Source organism: Montipora capricornis, chromosome 8, assembly GCF_036669925.1.
Source record: "Montipora capricornis isolate CH-2021 chromosome 8, ASM3666992v2, whole genome shotgun sequence".
Taxonomy (NCBI): Eukaryota; Metazoa; Cnidaria; class Anthozoa; order Scleractinia; family Acroporidae; genus Montipora; species Montipora capricornis.
In genome coordinates, this window is record NC_090890.1 from 32,092,798 (window position 1) to 32,107,544 (window position 14,747).

At 39.7% G+C, this 14,747-nt stretch overlaps 1 protein-coding gene across 4 annotated transcripts in view; it reads right to left on the reverse strand.

The window, feature by feature from the left end:
- The window catches only part of LOC138060812 (monocarboxylate transporter 10-like), a 14,709-nt gene extending 2,036 nt beyond the window's left edge, over positions 1–12,673 (reverse strand). The window contains exons 1-7 of one of the 4 annotated variants that reach the window (XM_068906688.1): positions 12,537–12,673; positions 9,152–9,495; positions 5,001–5,231; positions 3,472–3,806; positions 3,148–3,291; positions 2,252–2,477; positions 1–1,020 (exon numbers count right to left, since the gene is read on the reverse strand). The exon at positions 1–1,020 is cut by the window's left edge and continues 2,036 nt beyond it. In XM_068906688.1, the coding sequence (XP_068762789.1) occupies positions 683–1,020; positions 2,252–2,477; positions 3,148–3,291; positions 3,472–3,806; positions 5,001–5,231; positions 9,152–9,386 (1,509 nt within the window). In that variant the 5' untranslated portion in view covers positions 9,387–9,495; positions 12,537–12,673 and the 3' untranslated portion in view covers positions 1–682. Of the gene's footprint in view, positions 1,021–2,251; positions 2,478–3,147; positions 3,292–3,471; positions 3,807–5,000; positions 5,232–7,480; positions 7,780–9,151; positions 9,496–9,830; positions 9,961–12,536 lie in introns of those variants that run through there. The other 3 variants (XM_068906689.1, XM_068906690.1, XM_068906691.1) reach the window with 3 other exon arrangements.
- Positions 12,674–14,747: the final 2,074 nt, after the last annotated feature.

Consider the following 14,747-nt stretch of genomic DNA (forward strand, 5'->3'; position numbering starts at 1 on the left):
AAATCCTAATGCCCCTTTGCAGCAGCCGAACCTACGACCTTCCGAACTTAATTCTTGTATTTCAGTTAGGCACGGCGACGCGACGCAAGCGCGACGTTAAATGACATTAAATTCTCCGAGGAGACAGGAAAGTAATTTTAAACCAAAAGTTTGGGCTGTAGCCCACGACGAGGGATGAAACTGCAAATGAGAATCCCGCCTTCATTCGACTACGCTATGTGATTGGCGGGTTTGGTTACGACGAAACAATCTCGCTTAGATGCTTTTGTCAAAATTCTTTAAATTATGTGGAACGAAAGCAAGGGAGGTTGAATTTCTGATCAATTCCTTTCTTTGCAACAGGGTTGATTCCAAAATTACTTTCATGGGTAGTTCGGTTAATACACTTTACACAATGAATGTATTGAGATAATCGCGGAACTATTTCACCGGAGCGTTTCGTGGAAAACGTTTTCTTCGCATTGCCAGTGTTTTCGCTGTTCATGGTCCCTTTTGTCTCCCGTGAATAACCGCCCGTTCAAAATTTTCCTTCCCTTGAAAGTGTCTTATTGTTCAAGTATTTTGTGATCGGTTCATCCCGTTAAACAAACTGTTTTTGGATGATTATAAAGCTGAGTCCAAACGCCCCCAGCGCTCTTACCACCAACGTCTTGAATCTTGAAATTTTCTGTTTCGTGTCCTGTCAGACGTCCGTTTCTCTTTCAAGCTTATCGAGTACACAGCGAGATCCACAAACATCCCCCAATCTGTTTAATTCGAGACAAGATAACGAGGGCCGTAAGGCGAAATTATTTGTGTCATAAAGAACACTCCTATTACCAGAATTTCTTAGATTATCCGCTGAGTCTTTTTCCGCTGTACTGTCTTCTCCCGAAAATTCCTTGTCTGTTTTAACGTCTTCTGTTTCCTCGTAAGGCATGAAAAACGAAACAAAGGAAAGAGTAAAAGTTCCAAGTGCTATGGCACCACCAGCCACGAAGAAGGCGTTTTTATATGAACCAGATACTTTGAAAATGAAGGCTAAAAGAGAGAAAGAAATTAAAACATGGTAATCATCGGTGTAAACTGAGATGTCCAGGTTTGTCGTCAGAGCTATAGCCTCCACCGGATAAATATTAAATATTATTACAAAGTTGAGGGGTTGGGGAGTGCAAATCAAAGGATCATGGTCTCCAAATCTGTTGGCCTCTTCGGAAGCGCCCTTCTCGCACAAAACTCTCTCTCTTTCGCAAGCTTCTGATACCTGTATGAAGGCTTTATCGTTGTTAAGTACGTTGCAGTGCTATGTATGTGTCTCTTTCAACAAATTATCACAGAGAAAATACTCAAACTATCCAATGGGTTGGAGGTGAATACTTGCAGCCGCCTCTAAGCGCGAGAATTTGTTTGCTTTCTGCTCAAATTTGGTTTTGTGGCTCATAAAGTAGCACAGGATAGTCTTACTTTAAAAAAAAAACTAAGTAACTTAATATCACTATTAAAACGCGCAGGCATGCGGGGCTGCGCAGTGGTGAGAGCACTCGCCTTCCACCAATGTGGCCCGGGATCGATTCCCAGACTCGGCGTCATGTACGGCTTGAGTTTGTTGGTTCTCTACTCTGCTCCGAGAGGTCTTTCCTGGATACACCGGTTTTTTCCCGTTCCTCAGGAACCAACATTTGATTTTATTTGTTCTGATTTTAGTTGATTTCTAGTCTCCCCAATTCGTAGAGCACTAGTGCTCGCCTAAATAACCTTGAGACTTAAATAAAGTGACTATTATATATATTCAAGTTATTATAATGAATTTACGTATATACTGTACAACATTTTAGCTTTTTACCTGTAATTTGTTTGACCCCAAAAGCATTTTGCTTTGGTCCTCTTCGTGTATAAAGGATTAATATGATGGTGACGGTTAAATTTAGACAGTGAACTAAAGGCGATTTAAAACAACCTATAGCAATCAGCTGATGAGTGGTATGCCACGATTCTTCGACCGTGCAATAATCTGTCTGACAAGCAACCTAGCTTGCAAAAAGTTTTCGTAACTCAATCGCGAAAATTAATCGGTGTGGAATACGACTGGCGTTCAGAACGGTTCGAACCCTCAATCGGCTGAAGGATAAGAGAGTCTCAACAATTTTGACGCCGATTGCTGCTTGGGGCTCACTTTTTCAATTGTCCTTTCGCCCTTTGTGACTGTTCTAGTAACTTTATTACTGTCCATTTCTTATGAAGAACGAAATGACATTAGGGAAGGTCTACCCACCTGCCAGCGGTGGTCCAAATATTATAGAAATGGAATTAACCCCATACAAGCTTCCTAAAGCTGACGGCAGCTTTTCCGGTCCAACGATGTCGCTTGTGGTGATAGCAATAAGCAGAACAAAACACCCATCAAATGCACCAAAACTAAGAGCATATATTATGAGCCCTGTGTAATCCAAAGCCAGCGGACATAACGTACAAGTAACGGACATCATCATAAAAGATATCTGAAAAAGACGAAAACTGGAATGATGTTTTTCAATGTAAGCCTTAAGTTATTGCATTCTTACGAACAATGGCGCGTTAAACATTAACGGTTTTACGTGAAACTGGATTAGGAAGTGTACCGAGTGGCGTAGACAGGGTAGAACGGGAATGCTAACGATTACGCAGGTAATTGGCACGATAAGGACGGCGATAACGGTGAGGTTAGTGGAAGCAATGATAACCACTACGAGACGATTGATGATGACGATGATGACGATTGATTATGATGACGATCATGATGGTGATGGTGATGTAGGCGTAAACTATGTAATCTAAGAGCTCCCCCCAAAAGGTATCCAGTACTTCTTTAAATGATGAGTGTGTTAGCTTCAGGAAGCGTTGAAATGATAAGAAAAAAGTATTATCCTTGTGAGAGACGATACTATTGCTCTCTTCTCCTTCGTCAACACTCTCACAGTTCGTTTTTTAAGTTACGTCTCTTGTTTCGCCACTGCTGCCACACGACTAACGCACATCACGGCATAGCTTCAGTTTGTAAAGTAAACTTGTTTCATCCAAGAGTCCATCACCATGGACTCTTGTTGCATCCAATCCCAAAGAGATAACGATCTAAATACAAATGAATCGCAAATACCATAATGTGGGGGGGCGAAAAAAATTGGTACGTACCTGCAAAACATAGAAACGATTTATCTTTGGATGATAAAGCACAATACCGAAGACAAAACGTGACACAGTGGAAGAAATGGAAAGGTAACCAACTAGAAGAGAAGCCTCGGAACTAGGAATGCCAAGGTTCATTGCGTGATTCGGCTGAAATTTACAAGTAGAGGGGAAAAAAATATATTAACAAGTCATCGCTGTTTTGCAGCATTTTAGAACACGCTCATGGAAATGGCAGACTGATTGACTAACCCTAAACTGATCCACTAAAGCAATCACTGACTGACAGATAGACTGAGACTGATTTATATTATGGTTGTGTTTCCTTACCAGATGAATGAAAGGAATAAAGTAACCAATGAAGAACAGAGACATGGATACCACCCAGAATACAAACGACTTCATCCTCCACACGGACGGATCAAAGAGCTTGGGTCGCTTCTCGTGTTTTCTACTAGCACGTTTGTACTTTGCTGGGAGAGGACGGTACATTAACGCGCTCAACAACATGACGAAGGAGAAACCACAAAGAATGCGAAGCATCGTTTTCCAGCCCATGTTTGACAAGATGAAGTCATAGAAGGGTCCCATTGCCAGTGTGCCGATACCACTTCCTGAAGTCACTATACCGTTGGCGAGAGCGAGATGCTTGTCAAAATATTCACCTGAAGAAAAAGAAACGACAGAATCTAGAAAATATACCATTGGGCCCCGTTGTTCAAAAGCCGATTAACGCTAATCCCAGATTTAAAATAACCAAGGAGTTTATTTCTCTACTCCCAAATGCTGTTCAACGCTGATATATTCGGCAAAATTTTATATTGGTAGAAGTCGATTTTGAAAAACAAAAATGAGCAAAAGAAACTTTAAGCAAAAAGTTGAAAACATGAAACAAAAGTTTACGCTAATCCTGTATGAAGTTAATCGGCTTTCGACGTGACAACCGAGCCCTGGACGCTAACGCTGTGGCCAAGGGTTTAAAACGCCAGACTTGACATCAGGAGTTTCCGGGTTCAAATCCCACTTTGAACATAAGTTCAAGTTTTTCTGGATAATCCCCCGTTTAACGTCTCAACTGATTTTCTTCAGTTTGTTACATTTAGTTCCATCCAATACATCACTGGCCATCAAAATCCCTTAAGGAGAGCATTCAATTCAGAATCATTATCAAGGATTCTATACTGTAGCAAGCTTAATGCCGCATTTGCTAGCAAAACGGACCTATGACGTTAAAGAGATGTTTCCACATTTTTCGGTCGTATCACATTGTTATTGCTTGAACTAGAGTTGTATTTGTTTTTGTCTATTCGGTCTTGCGCAGTGCTAGCAAAAAAGTAACATACGATGCCCATGGAGAAACGAAAGAAGAACACATTGCGGAATGCCGGAGCAATGGCATCCACTGACTTGATATCACAGTCAGCACGAAAATGCAAATTCGATCTGCTTGCCAGACGGGCTAAACAATAATGTCGGAAATTGACCAGAAAAAAGCCGACGACGCGTACTTTTTTAGAGATTACTTACTTCGTACTTGTGTTTCATAGTGGTTATTATATGGCCTTTTTAGAAAACTCATGCAGCTTTTTACAATCTCTTATTTCACTTCATCAGCATGGTACAAAGTTCTCCGTTATACTTAGGGATTGGCTCTAATGTTTCTTATGTATGTTTCTAGATGCCTATTGTGCAGAGCCCACATGTTAAATTTCAAATGAGAAGTTTACGAGTTGAGCTACGCAAAAATATCTCCGGCATCAGAATTCAATTCTTGCTATAAAGTAAACACAATATCAGCTTTTTTGAAAGAATTCCTCTCGTGTTGCCTTGCAGCCAGCGAATTTCAATTAATAACTTACCCAACACAAGCATTGTTGGTGCATAGTTCATGCTCGACGCAAAGCCCCAAAGGACACTGTATGTCAGGTAAATGACATAGATGCTCTCAGTAAATGACGTCAGTAATAGACCAAGAACTCCGATAAGACTTCCAACAGATGCTACCAAACGACAACTATATCTTTGACACAAGCTGCTCGCTATGGGGCCGCAGAGGAAGGTCATGCCAAACGCGAGAGAGCCTACCCAAGCTATATATTAAAATAAAACAATGAAGAGTCAATTAACGAAGGTTGTGTTCTGCTTCAAAGTTTTATTATCTCAACCATCTGGCCCCAGTTGTTCAAACGATGGATAGCGCTATCCACAGGATAAATCACTATCCAGTGGATAAACACTAGCAAAACCAATTGCACTATCCAATGGATAGTGATTTGTCCGGTGGACTGAGCGTTATCCACCTTTTGAACAAATAGGGCTAGAACTCTGGGTTGATTCGGCTTGCAAAAAAATACAATTATTTCAGGGGTCATTAAAGCCAGAGGGTTACTTTGTGACGTCTACACAAAGTAACGTGAATCAAGCCATGCAACTGTAGTGGACAACTAAGTGGGTAGGGTCGTACATTATATTTCATTAGCTGTATAGTGTAGTACTTCCTATTGCTTTTTGTGCTAAATCCATTGTTATCTTTGTTCTTTCTATTGCTCTTTTGGCCAATTGTGAAGTCCGTTCAATGAGTTACGACACGACCCAACTGAGTAGATATTGAAGATTAGGTTAAATTAAAAAACAACAACATAATTTCAACAACGCTGCACATCGGTAGGCTTTGCGGCATAGCGTAACATGCTCCGACAGGTTTCCGTTCATTCTCGTCCCCAGAGTCCGCTTTTCTTTTGGTCAGCGCGGCCAAGAACACGGACTCTGGCCTCAGCCAAAAATACTCGCAGTCACGGTAATGGTGTAATGTTCTCATAAAAAGTCTTTGACTTGGGCCATTTTAGTTTCAATAGGAATAAAACGCAAACAAAGGTTACAAACAAACATTTGCTTGAAATGCATAACTTTTATAAACTTAACATTTCGTATGTTACAACATACATCATCAGAAGTGATTATAATTCAGTTACAGATAAATTTAAACTCAAAAATACAACTGTACGGACTGGGAACTTACGAAATTGATTGACATAAAACGACAAGAATATCCTTGGTGTAATGTTGTAACCGTTGACGACCGCAATCTCGACCCCAGGGCTCTTCTCTTTTGCACATGATTGGGGTAGAGAACAGTTCTTGGGAACCCTGAAGCAAGTGTCTTCTCATTGGTCTTCGTGAAAAACAACAAAAAGGGTCTCTGATTGGTGCATTCGTGTTAGCACGAGGAGTGAGCATGCGCCGTGACGAGAATGCGACGAGAATGTTGATGACCGTTATTGTTTCAAATTTCTGAGAATGCGCAGAAAAGCCGTAAGTCTGTGATTCACGGACTTTTTGCTTTGGCTGTGGCCAGAATCTGTGTTCTGACCAGAAGAAAAGAGGACTCTGGGGCCAACGGTTATGATACCATACCATTAACGCGACTGCACGCATTTTTGGCTGTGGCCAGAATGGTCCGTGTTCTTCGTTCTGACCCATGATGAAAAGTGGACTCTGGGGACGAGAATCGTTTCTGTGGGATTTTTTGCGGTCCTGGGATCATTTGCGGACCCGTACAGATCGCATTTAGGTACTTATGATTCAGAGTCTAGCCAAAGGCAAAGTATTTCAATATCCTGTCACGTGAGTTATAGTACTCGGCGCTTATTCGGAAACCATCTCAAGAAGTACATGTTAGTATCCTCACACTTGGTTCCTATACAAGACCTTTCCTACTCTTCTGCTTTCAATAATCCAAGATTACAACTAGTACCATAATACTATTTCGAGATATGTGCGGGCATCTACAACAGTGGTAAGTTCAAGCGAAACGATTTTTAATCTTCCTAGCCAATTAAAACAGTCACACTAAAGCAAAGCCCAAAATGTTATCTTTTTTTTTATCAGCAGTCTCTAAATCGGCCTTGTACTGTTGGAAGAAAGCAACTGAGGTGTCGTTTTTTTTTTTTTTTTTTTGGTAAGTCATGTAATTCTAATTAGGCAAGTAGGTTCAATCAGTGAATTGTGCTTTGTATTGTAAGTGATGTTTTGTTTAGCATTGTAATATAAGTAATCTAATTATTTTTTTGTAAATATTGTAAGTAGTGTAAATATTAGTATTGTTAGTAGAGTAAGTAGGCGAATTGTATTGTAAGTAATGTAAGTAGTGTAAGTGTTAGTATTGTAAGTGGCGTAAGTAGGAAGTATTACAAGTAGTGTAATTGACTGCACGAATATTGTTAGTAGTGTAAGTCGCACTGAATTAATGTTAATGCTGTCATTAATGTAAGTATTATCAGTATTGTGTGTAACTCAATTTAAAAAAAAAAAAAAATCTTCCTGAACTGATCAACCTTACTTGATACTACCAAATTTTCCATGCTTCGCTTAACTTTGTCTCATGAACTTTGAAACAGCTGCATTATTACTTCCGCGGAGTACAGCTGGTGACGCCCCGGTAATTTCCTCATCGTTTTGATGAAAGTTTCGGGGCAGTCTCCCAGTGATTTCCCGTCCAGGAGAGGACGAGCAATGAGCCTTGATAACGCTGATACCCCAAGTTTATCGCATGACAAATCGCGTGACTGACTGCCTGAGTCCTGGAAAATTCCGGGTCACGAATTTTCATTAAATTTGCACAAACCATCGACCTCTTGCCTGAAAAGAGTTTTTCAAATTGGAAAAAAAAAATACTCATATGAAAATAAAAGTCACAGTAATTGTCAAATAGCCTACAACATTTCGCTGCACTATAGTTAAGATCGTCAGACGATCGAGTGTCAGATATAAATAAATTACTTTTATCACGATCAGACATGGTTTTTTAGACGAATTTACATTTAGAACATATGAAATATCACATTTTTTTATCTGAGGAATTAAAGTGACATGAAAGATTACCGCAGTTAGATAAATAGGAAAAGGTTGTTTGTAGCTTTCAGTGTTGTGAAAATAAGTGATCCGAGTAAGAAGAATACATTGCTCCAGCGATGCAATGTTTAGTGTCTAAGTCAACACGAAATTCAGGGTTTTGGTTTTATTTGAGGCTTTCACCAACCCACTTAGGAAAATATTCCACTGTACAGATCAGAAAAAGAGTCAGTAAAGAAAGACATCTCGGCCAAATGTTGCACGCGTGATTACAGTCACCGAAGCTCGGGGTTTCCACAAGTCGTAAAGGTGTCAATGTGCTAAAATAAGGAACACTGGAACATCACGGAACACCCAAAATAATTAAGATCAAAAAAAAAAAAGATAAAAAATACAATAAGAAAGAGCTTTGGTCTTCTGCTGACCAGAACGTCATTTAGAGATCGCCATTTTGGTAGTACCTCCCAACGTGGAGAACGGTGAGTGAATTACAATCAAGTCATTTACGAATGCAGTCCGGCTTTGATCAACTCAGTCCTTGGTGATTTTTTTTTGTTTGTTTGCCAGGTAACGACTCAGATTAGGAGCTTTCTTAAAGCGTGTAAGTTTCCTATGGCAGATTGCCACAGTGTGGAAAGTGTGAAAAACGCAAATACCCGTGTTACGGTTCTCGCATATCAGTTATCTCGAAAGTTAGCATTATTTTTGTAAAAATGCGTTTTCACTTTAATTGTAGGTATCGTTCTTAAGTTTAGATAAAGTTTTTCAATAAGCTTATCAAAAGGTCACCTTTATTTATAGTTTCTGCAAGGCAGAAATGATCGAAATTAGTGACTGTTTGATTGTAATTCACTCACCGTTCTCCATGTTGGGAGGCACTACCAAGATAGCGATCTGTAACGACGTTCTAGTCAGCAGAAAGCCAAAGCGCTTTTTTTATTTGTTTTTATGTTATTTTTTTGCTGGTCTTTATTATTTTGGGTGTTCCTTGATGTTCCGATGTTCCGGGATGTTCTGGTGTTCCAGGATGTTCCAGTGTTCCACAGTGTTCTCGTTTTCCTGCTTTTAGCACATGCCGTGAAGGTGGATTAATTGTCTTTAATATTTCTCAATACAAATTATTAAAAGATAAAGAAATGTTTATCTACATCATACGCACCCGCCTCTGTAGGATCCACTTTTAAGTCTCTCATAAGATGAGTATATAACAATCCAAAATTGTTGTGAATACCCAAAATAATAAACTGGATAACTGCAGCAGCCAAACAAATGACCCAACCATATCCGCCATCGGGGCATTCAGCTTCCTCCTTGATCATGACCTCTGGAATTTGAATTGACGTCTCTTTTGGCGTTTTTGCTTTGCTTCCCAAGATGTTCTTGAGTTTCTTCATGTTTTTTTTTTTTTTGCAGTTCTCTTCTTTCTCGGCCCTCAATTCTTCATTGACTGGTCAACGTTTTGACGAGATGAAAGTCGTAAATTCCGGATGTTTGGTTTAACAGCTGAAAGATACGATGTGGAGTGGTTTTTTCAAATAATAGACTCGATACAGTGTACCGTAAATTTTATTTTGGGATACCGATAATTTATTCAACATCGAGTTAATCACTATCCTTAAAAGGCAATTAGGGTGCTATGCCCAAAGGGCATTGGCCTTTGGAAATCACGCCACACGAGACAGACAAGTATGAAAAAGTCTTGTGAGGAGAAAATTAATATTGTAGACATTACTATGACGAAATCAGCTATAGCAGGCGTGCATGCAGGACTGGAGGAAAAGTAAATTATAAATATCACTGAACGAGTAAATTAACTAAAGTATTTTGGTTTATTTTACCAGTTTCAGCACTTGGACTCCTTCAATTTGACTACTGTCTGTTTTGTTGTCATGTGGTCTCATTAATCAGTAGTCCATTCAGAAGATTACGCCAAGCCGACCACATTGCTGAAGGAAAGGCCAGACCACAACACCGAGAACTACAATCTTCTACAAGATTCTTTTCGACTAGTGTGTGGGATCTTTAACGTCCCACAGGTTTTATGAACATTGAAGGTTTTTGAGACGGGACCTACGGTTTATCGTCCTTATCCAAAAAGACTTAAAAGTCTAACCACTTTGCGAATGTAATTACAAAGGCAGCACTTTCTCCTCAGTTATTTTAAGACCCTGAGTGCTGGTCCGACCGGAGTCGAACTCACGACATCCCGTATGCCAGCCCGGTGATCAACCAACTGAGCCAGCGGTGCGCGGTATATTGAGCCACCTCAGTTGCGTCCGTTAAATTTCGGTCCGGCGAAACATCAGAGTTTTGCCGGGATTACCGCTGCTCAGTTGATATTGGAAAAGGCTTTTTTCATGATAATAAATTGAAGTAAATTTTCAAAAAGAAAGTTTTGACATGAATTTTAGTACTTTCAGTCTTGATTGTTTACAAAAACCAGACTTTTATTTGTGAAGTAAAATATACCAATCTTATTGCGGAAGTTTTGAAATATTGACCGTACTAGAAAATCTGATAAGACTTTTTTTTAATTTATGAATTTACACTATCTTTTGCAAGTGTTCCTTTGGTGTAGTTCTTCCGTTTTTCAGGTAGATATAAACAGGAGCCCTGGCATACTCCTGATATAAATTAAAATTGTGATTCACAGGCGTTGTCGTCCAATTGCATAAAACAGGGAAAAATGAACTTAAATAAATGTCTTTCGAGCTGCAAGACGTTGTTTAAACGTCACGTAGGCCAACAAAAGGTCAGAACGTGACTGCCATGCAGGGCGTGGCATGCTTGGTGACTAAAATTGTAAAAACAAAAACCGTTCCTCAACAAAATTTGTCGCCTCATTTCATCTCGGATCTTGTCCCTTGTTTATCAAGAGTATGATTACAGACCGAATTGGACGACACGAAGTCCTCTTACCTATTAATCATAAGAATTACAATTTCCGAGAAAAGACGAAAAGCCAAGTTATGAAAGAAAGGGAAAATTTGAATTAAAAGACCGACAAAGGAGGCGTAAATATTTTAATGTCGCTCTGAAAAAAAGAAAGAAAGGAAGAACGAAAGAAAGAAGAAAAGAAGGAAAACCCCAATTTAGGAGTCTGCACACCGTTTCTATGGTGATTAAAACCAAGGTCGAGTTTGTTTGATTTAAACTACACCTTTGAATGTGATTAGTTGATATAAACTACAACTTTGAATTTAACAAACTGTCCGATGTAAGAGTTTTTTAAGCCAATCACGATCGAGGAAATTGTAATTTTTATCATTAAGCAAATAATAAACAAATTCATTTTAAACCAGCTCAGTGAATTGATATAGTGGAAATTTTTTGAAAGTGTTAAACACTTTAACTTCTTGTCCGCAAAAGTCAATAAAAATGAGAAGGACAAAAATATGCATTTCACAAGTGTTCATCAGGCTGCTGTGGAATATCACTTAACAAAATGACGATTTCAAGTGGATAGATTATGACAATGCAAAGATATCAAAGCCGAGCTCAGGGAAGCAGACGCAGCCGCTAATGAAAGCAGCTGTACAAGTCTGACTAGAGTACAATTACATTATGTAATCATGTAAATTTCGTCAAGGGTTTCCCCTCAATTAATTCATTTCAGTTTCCGAAACTAAACTTTTTCTGGCGAGGGGAACCCCCTAACGAATTTCTCTTTGATTGCTTCCTATATAGGCGATTACGCAACTTTACTTTACGGAAGCCTGGACGTAACAAATCATTATAGCATGCAGGATTACAAGACGGGGAAAGAAGTAGCTCTACAATAAGCGATGGACGCCTCATGGAAACGAAAAACTTTGAGGGAGTAACAGTCGTAAAGGATTGGCCAGAATTGACCTATTGTTCCAAATACTTCACACGCCCTCGCGAATCTGATTGGTTTAAGAGTTCAGTTATTAACAGCCTGCATTCAGGCCTCCTCCTCCTTTCGCCGATTTTTGCAAATCAAAAATAACATGAAGATTACAGATATATTAACAGCGCGCTGACAGAGGTATTTTGAGATTTTTTAGATCATCGAAATCGCTGCAACAATCTGCACAAAAAGTGCATTTTCAGTCACGCTTTTGATTTCGAACAGTTGTATATCTTTACATATTTTAAAACTCAACCAGAATATGCCTTTAAAAGCTTTTATTTAGATTTTATTTAGACGGCGGACAAGATGGTGCGCGTGCGTCCAAATCGGCGATTACTCACTCAAATCAGTAAGTTGAATGGTTCGAGATATGAAAAAATAAGGATCAAAGAAAAAGAAGCATTATCGGCGAGATCGTCAAATCGATTACAAAAATAGCTCACAGTATCCCATACTAAAAGATTAATAGAACATCTACCAGTAAATAAACAAAACAGAACTGGTGACCGAGCCCACTCAGGACTGAATTAACATTGCTGCCGCATTCCTAAGACTACAATGCATCGATTTTTTAGACTCAATTCGGTGGAGCTATTGATTGCCGACCAAAACGAATGTTCACTGCCCTAAAACGAATTTTTTATCGGCTTATGTGCTATACTTTACGTACCCTTTCTCGTAGAAATGGAATTCTTGAAGTAGACTTCTTTTCTCTATCAATTGAAGCCCAAAATGTTTGGCGCAAAATGAAATGTACATTTTAGTTTGACACGCTTAGATAGTTGCCCCGGCATGTTCAAAAATATGACATCGGCTGACTATTCTTCTTGCATTTTACGGGTCATAAGAAACAAAGGCAATACACACTTCCTAGCACGCGAATGGCCAAACTAGACAAAAGACCCTCACGTGAAAATGAAACTGTCAGCAGTGCAATTTCTCAAGTTGACAGATAAACCCGGCCGGTTTCTGGATTTCCTCTTCTAATCAAGTAAACAAGGAAATAACCACAACAAGTGAACAAATAAACAACCAACCGAAGAGAGCATTAACTGAAGTACAAGACTGGAATTAGAAGTCTTTTTTTTTGGACTGATTAGTCGCTCCCGAGGGGAGGTCCTTGTTCCCTTTAAAATTTGCTTGTCTTCCCTTGTTCCCGAAATTACTTTCAAAGCTGTTCCCAGCTTTTTGATCCCTAAAATTGTTGATGTTCTCTTGTTCCCTAAGGTATTTTGTCACTGTTCCTCTGTTCCCCGGTTCAAATTAGCCATGTTCTCTTAATTATTCCCCAACGCCTCTGGGAGAGACTCGCTGATGTATCATATACCTGTTGGTTTGATCTCTCCAGAATTTATGATGAAGAAACAAGATTTTAAATATTATCTCATTTTATCCCTTTATGCTTCCATTGACAACAAACTGGCTTTAGCTGGTCAAAGTATAAATGATAACGAATACAGTTCAGCCGAAGATGAAAGGGAAATTTTTATACCTAGCACATGTGACTTTTTCATAAATGACCACCAATTAAATTAAATACATAGGTCTTTTTAGCCTCGCAACGATAGAAAGATCCAAAAGAAACAATTTACTAAAATGAAGCTACATGTACCAGATCCCAGTTACGCATTGAAAGGCCGGATGACTGCAGCCAGGGGCTCGTTTCTCAAAAGTCCCGAAACTTTACGGGGCGTTTTCGGGTGTCACAATTGCCTTTGTATCTCAAGAACGGAGAGGATTTAATTCGTCAAACTGCACAGTTATTTTTCTTTTTGTTGCCTTGAAAACATGTTAAAAGATCGGCTTTCTAAAACAAGCGGTTGGCAATTTCACAAATGGCTTTCCGGGCCCGAATAGTTTTCGGGACTTTCGAGAAACGGGCCCCAGGTCATAGCAACCTCGTCCCTAGGGCTTAGCCCTGGGAACGAGGTTGAGGTCTTAGTTATTCAAAAGCCGGATAATTTTATCCGGTGGATGGTGGATAGTTAGTCACTATCCGTCAGTTTCGAATTCGATCTCTGCCAAGATTTTGGTATTTGCCCTCGTAATGTGAATATGCAAACTATAAGCACATCTAAGTCAAGACGTGTACGGAACCCCGCCTTGGCTAACGTTTATAATCTGGATAGTGACTTATCCACTGGATAAAGTTATCCACCTTTGAAACAATTGGGGGCTGCTATATTAGCCCCAGTTGTTCGAAGGGTGGATAGTGCTATCCACTGGGTAACTCAATTGCTTTTCAGCTAGTGTTTATTAGTTTAATATGGATAGCGTTACCCACCTTTTGAACAATCTGAGGCCTGGTGAGTAATGAATCGCACGGCACAATCCCGAAGGGAATCTCATCCCCAGAGCCCACCGTTTCTTTTGGTCACGTCGACCACGTGACCAAAAGGTCCTGTAACTATTGTGGTTGAAGCAGTGCATTGGCAGATGGATTTTGCCATTTTATCTAATCTGCAGGACTCCTGATCTCACGGAGACGGTGGAAAAAGTCTGGCCACTGGCTTTCTCTGTAGCATGATTAAAGGAAAGGAAAGGAAAGGAACTTTATTTAAGTGTCTAGTCGTTCTATCGCTGGAGCACTAAATGGGGACACTGTAAACTGAAATTAACAATGAACGCAAATCAAGTCAAATGTTGGTTTTCATGAGGAGAGGGGAAACCGGAGTACCCGGAGAAAACCTCTCGGTGCAGAGTAGAGAACCGAGAAACTCAACCCACATATGACGCGAGTCTGGGAATCGAACCCAGGCCACATTCGCCTTTGTCACACGGCGGCCATATCCCGCCTTATGCTTTCGTAAAAAGTTAAAAAGCAGTTTTTTACAGTTATATGGTGGTAAGAAACATTATGGGTAATGTACTCTTGAAGAGG